Below are 4,554 nucleotides of genomic sequence, written 5' to 3'. Positions count from 1 at the left end.
GGAATGTAATTACGGATAGTCAGACGAAACCGAATTTATGTTAAAACGGCTTGCCATAAAGGGGCCGTACAAATTAGTGTCGCTTTAAAGAGCGTCAGCAGAGACGTCAATGCGTCTTCTGTTGCTAGGTAAAAGCCCGGAAAAACAGGAAGAGAGCAGCGTTTCTTTCTTTGAAGGGATATACTGCAAGATGCAAGTTGTAATGGCTTTTATTATAATTTATAATAGTTTTGATATATTGTTAAAAAATATGTTTTTCAATTTAATTTCTGGGAAAATATCTATAAATTAGTGTGTCAACATTTAAACAAAAACAAATAATTTCAAAAAGATCAACAATTGCAAACATTTATTTATTTATTTATTTATTTATTTATTTATTTATTTATTTATTTATTTATTTATTTATTTATAAGATTTTGGATTTTAAAAATATAGAATGAAAAAATTCTCCCAACATAACATTGTGGAGAAAAAAATAGTTAATGTTTCCAACTATACAGAATTTGTTGATATAAATAAATACAGTTAAAGAGTTTTTGAAAAAAATAATTAATTGCCATGATACGGAGCGTGAACAGATTATTTCAGACAGCTGAAATATTTGATTCTCCAGACATAACTTTGGCAAATAAAGATCAAATGTTCCCAAATCCCCATGATTTGTTGCTAATGATGAGAGGAATAAACACAGTTAAAGACTTTCTGCTTCTATATATTTGGAAACATATATTAAAATGTCCATGTTCAAAACATGGAAATTATACAATTTAAGCAAATTAACATTAAAATTACAGCACACAGTTTTATTTTCTGAAAATAACTCACAAATTTAAGATCAGGTCAATGTACCAAGAGTTTACTTTTTATTTTAGACAACATTTTTATTGCAAATACAAAGAAAAACAAAGTAATAAAACACAAAATATCAAAAAGTATAGGCTTCAACAGTAAATACATTGCTATGAAAACAAAACATAATAAAGCAGATATTACAGACATAACAAATGAAAAAAAATCAGAGATATACACAACAGTCATATGTGTTTAAAGCTTTTTTGACCGTACTCTTGGAAATAGTGAATAAATGTAGTTCGATTTCCTTAACCAAAACTGTAAAACAATGTGAAGTATTGTGAATGTCTCTGTGCTGCTCACTGCACTGACTGCATCAGCTGGGGGCAGTAGTTCCCTGATTCCTTTTTGGAAGGGAAGAAGAAGAAGAAGAACCAAGCGCGCTAAAACTGCCGTCATTTGAAGTGTTTCTTTTTTTGAGTTAATAATTTAAGGTAAGCTTGGCTCGTTTTTCACCGATCACATATTATATAATGCAGTGGTTTCAAAATTCATTCATCGACGGCCAGAGTCCTGCAACTTTTAGATGTGTCCCTTGAACTACACACTTGAATTAAATAAAACTGCGTCACTAGCATGCAGTTTAGCTCTACAGAGCTCTGCTAATGAGCTAATATTCTAGCCAAGTCTGCTGAAGCTGAAATAAATCTAAAGGTTGCAGGACCCTGTCCTTTGATGACGGGAATTTGAGTTTGTTGCAAAGGTTATTTTAAAGCGAAAAAACAACAACAACTAATATTAGATTCTTAAAACGAGGTAACTTGGTGTTATTTTCCTCGGCTTTTAAATTAGCTAACTTTTGTTATGCAGTTTCGAGGTGCGTTTTCCACACTTTCTAATAATGAAAGTATGTATAGTCATCAGTATTCTATATTGATTTTTTATTAGAATAAAAAATATACTTTCTTTTGTCACTTAACAGGGGAAATACACACTACACCCTCACCACGATCCAGCATCTTGCTCATCCTTGACAAGGTTAAATGTTTCATCCATGCTTTCTTCATATTGTGACCAGATCTTTGTACTGAACAGTAGCTTATTTTAATGATAGAAACAGCTTTGAGTAAAAGTTTTTAGAGTCCTGACTTAATTTATCCTGTTTAGTTTCTGATTACTTGGGACAGTGAACAACAGAAAAACTTACACATAAAAAAATCTGAAGTCTTTTTAGTCAGATTATTCTTATATCCTTATAAGACTTTAGAAACTAAATCTGTTTAGTCATAATCTTTAATGCACTTGTGATATCATTTTGAACACTGCAATCAATGACAATTAAACCTGAAGAACTAACTTTATTATTGTTTTCTGTTTTCCAGAGGAAAAAAACATGGCCAACCAGAATGATGAAACTCCTCTGCCTCGTACTGTATGCAATGCTTTAAAGATTTGGTGCAATATATTTTCTATTATAGCATTTAAAAGATAAGTTAACAATAACATTGTGCAGTTTTGCACAGATGGTTTGACTGTGGAAAGCAGTTTGACATTAGACTGAACTAAAGTTTATATTACATTTTTCTTCTGATAGGACCAAGAGCTGCATCCGACTCATTCGTTTTTTTGGAGATGTAAGGAGAAACATTTCAACAACATGACCTGCAATAAAGCTGGGACTGTAGAGGAATCGCTGAAGAACAGCCCCCAATTTGCAAAAACTGCAGAGAAGAACAAAGAGAAAGAACTTGTTATTATAAGGGATGGAAAAGCCATCAGTTCACACTTTCCTTGCACTTTAATTAAAAAAGGAGATCAACTGACTGTGAAATATGCAAAAGCTGTAGAGCGGCCAAAGAAACCGGTTGGTGCCTATGTTTCTCTCTGCAGGAACAAACCGCCTTCTAACCTTATAATGTTCCATCTGTTGACAAAGGGAGGTAAAAATATAGCTAGAATCATGAAAAACTCAGCTCTGAAAGAATTCCAAGAAATTTCTGTTTATGCTTACAAAGGAGAGCGAGTGAAGGCAGCTCTGAAAAGAGATGGACGTCTTCACTGCTCCATATTTAAGAAGAACTTTGTGCTTTCTAATAAAAGCACTTCAGTAAAAACGGAGCTCTCTAACCCTGTTGATGAGCTGAATGATGAAACATTCCAGATTATTTTGCTAGACAAGTCAGATCCACCACCGAGTTTGCCTGGTAGCCTTGATGAAGCATATCTGATGTCAAATGAAGACCAGGGTCAGTCTGAGGCAGAGGATAACATCACAGTAAAACAGAAACCAGAGGCCAATGTGGAAATAACACCAAGAAATCTAGTGCTGGAAATAAATAATTCAAAAAGGACGAAGAACCAGTTATGTTTCCAGTTTGAGGAATTTGTGAAAGGCATAAAAACTCAGGTTCCGACCTTGTGTCATCTCCAGAATCTGTTCCGTGTAGACTTTGGTCAGAGTACTCAGATGTGCAGTGAGGTGAAAACCATGAAAAGGCTGATGTGTCTCAGTGATTCAGTCTGTCAGGTGAGAATAAATGGCCAGCCAATCGGAAGTGGGTTCCTCCTGTTTAGTAACTATGTCTTCACTAATGGCCATGTTGTTGAAGATATTTATGATGAAAAGAGGTGCCAGTTCAACGAGAGAGTCTCTGTACACTTCTCTTATGAAAGTGTGGAACAGTCTGAAGGAGCACTGGATGTGTTGGAGCTTGTTTGCTTTGAGTTGAACCCTGAAGTGCACGGTGGTGACTGGGCTTTGTTAAAGCTCAGTGCACACCAGGGACTCCCTCCTGGTCTGTTAAAGCATATTGGCTTTCTTCCCAAAGATGGTGGAATTTGCATCATTGGGCATCCAGAGGGAGGAGTGAAGAAAATAGATCCATGTCTCATTGTTCCCTCTCAAAATCGCCTTCAGGTTGTTAAAAGACACTGCAGGGAGAATCGGGGCCCAGTTCAGTTCGTTACTCGCTCCTTTTTTGAGGGCGTAGCAGCATCTGTTCACCAAAAATCTTTTCTTACCTACGAATCCTGTTTTTATTATGCCTCCTCTGGTTCTCCTGTTTTTGATAAGCACTGCAACGTCGTGGCGATGCATTCAGGGGGGTACATCTACCGTTCTGCCAACGGTGAAACCAAAAGTGTGATAGAGTTCGCTCATCCTTTGCTAGCCATTGTGGAGCGCCTCGTTATCCAGATGGTAGTGAGAGAGAAGTTTGATGCATTGAAGGGATACTTGGCTTCCAGTTATGCTCAGCACGAAATTGTTATGGAAGGCATAAAGAATCTGGTTGAGAAAGAAAATATCATAGAGTTTAGAAATGCAGTCAACAATTTGCTCACTGTCAGTAATTTGAATGATGTGCCGTTAAACAAATTTTTGAAGTTCTTCAGTCAAAAACACGAGCACATCCCGATGGAGGTTTCCTAAATATACCATTGGTAAAGTGCTGACAAAAATTTCTTGCGGTTTTGTTTAGGGACCCTTTTTTCTAAATTTTTTATTTTATTATTAAACAACTCAAAATCATGTACACATGCTTTTTGTAGATAACACATCTGGATTTAGTTTTTTTAAGGTAAATGTGAAAATGAACCAAATATATTCACTTATTTCATTTAAAATGAACTAGAATACAATGTGAGAATGAAATAAAACTGTTTCTCTGAATGTTCTTCCATCTTAAAGCTCTTTTAATACTGCATCTAATTTGGGAACTTACTGGGTAGTAAAATAAACAACATTGAATGAAATTCTTA

The 4,554-nt window shown here is 35.3% G+C and overlaps 1 protein-coding gene across 2 annotated transcripts; it reads left to right on the top strand.

Moving 5' to 3' along the window:
* The first annotated feature begins 1,036 nt into the window (after positions 1–1,036).
* On the top strand, positions 1,037–4,554 carry LOC106938800 (protein FAM111A-like). 2 transcript variants are annotated; one of them, XM_015020967.1, is made up of 4 exons: positions 1,037–1,289; positions 1,778–1,833; positions 2,178–2,227; positions 2,390–4,554. In XM_015020967.1, the coding sequence occupies exons 3-4, from the start codon at positions 2,189–2,191 to the stop codon at positions 4,223–4,225; spliced, it is 1,875 nt and encodes a 624-aa protein (XP_014876453.1). In that variant the 5' UTR covers positions 1,037–1,289; positions 1,778–1,833; positions 2,178–2,188; the 3' UTR covers positions 4,226–4,554. The 2 variants fall into 2 exon arrangements, with proteins under 2 accessions (XP_014876453.1, XP_014876454.1); XM_015020968.1 differs by lacking the exon at positions 1,778–1,833.

This window comes from Poecilia latipinna, unplaced genomic scaffold, assembly GCF_001443285.1.
Source record: "Poecilia latipinna isolate Pla-1442-1.1 unplaced genomic scaffold, P_latipinna-1.0 Scaffold2692, whole genome shotgun sequence".
Taxonomy (NCBI): Eukaryota; Metazoa; Chordata; class Actinopteri; order Cyprinodontiformes; family Poeciliidae; genus Poecilia; species Poecilia latipinna.
Note: the sequence above shows the minus strand (reverse complement) of the source record. Positions and strands in the feature narration are given on the sequence as shown.

Coding starts and splice junctions, on each gene's coding strand:
- LOC106938800 (XM_015020968.1), top strand. CDS start 2,189: ATGGCCAACCAGAATGATGAAACTCCTCTGCCTCGTACT. Junction 2,228..2,389: donor AAACTCCTCTGCCTCGTACT/GTATGCAATGCT, acceptor TTCTTCTGATAG/GACCAAGAGCTGCATCCGAC.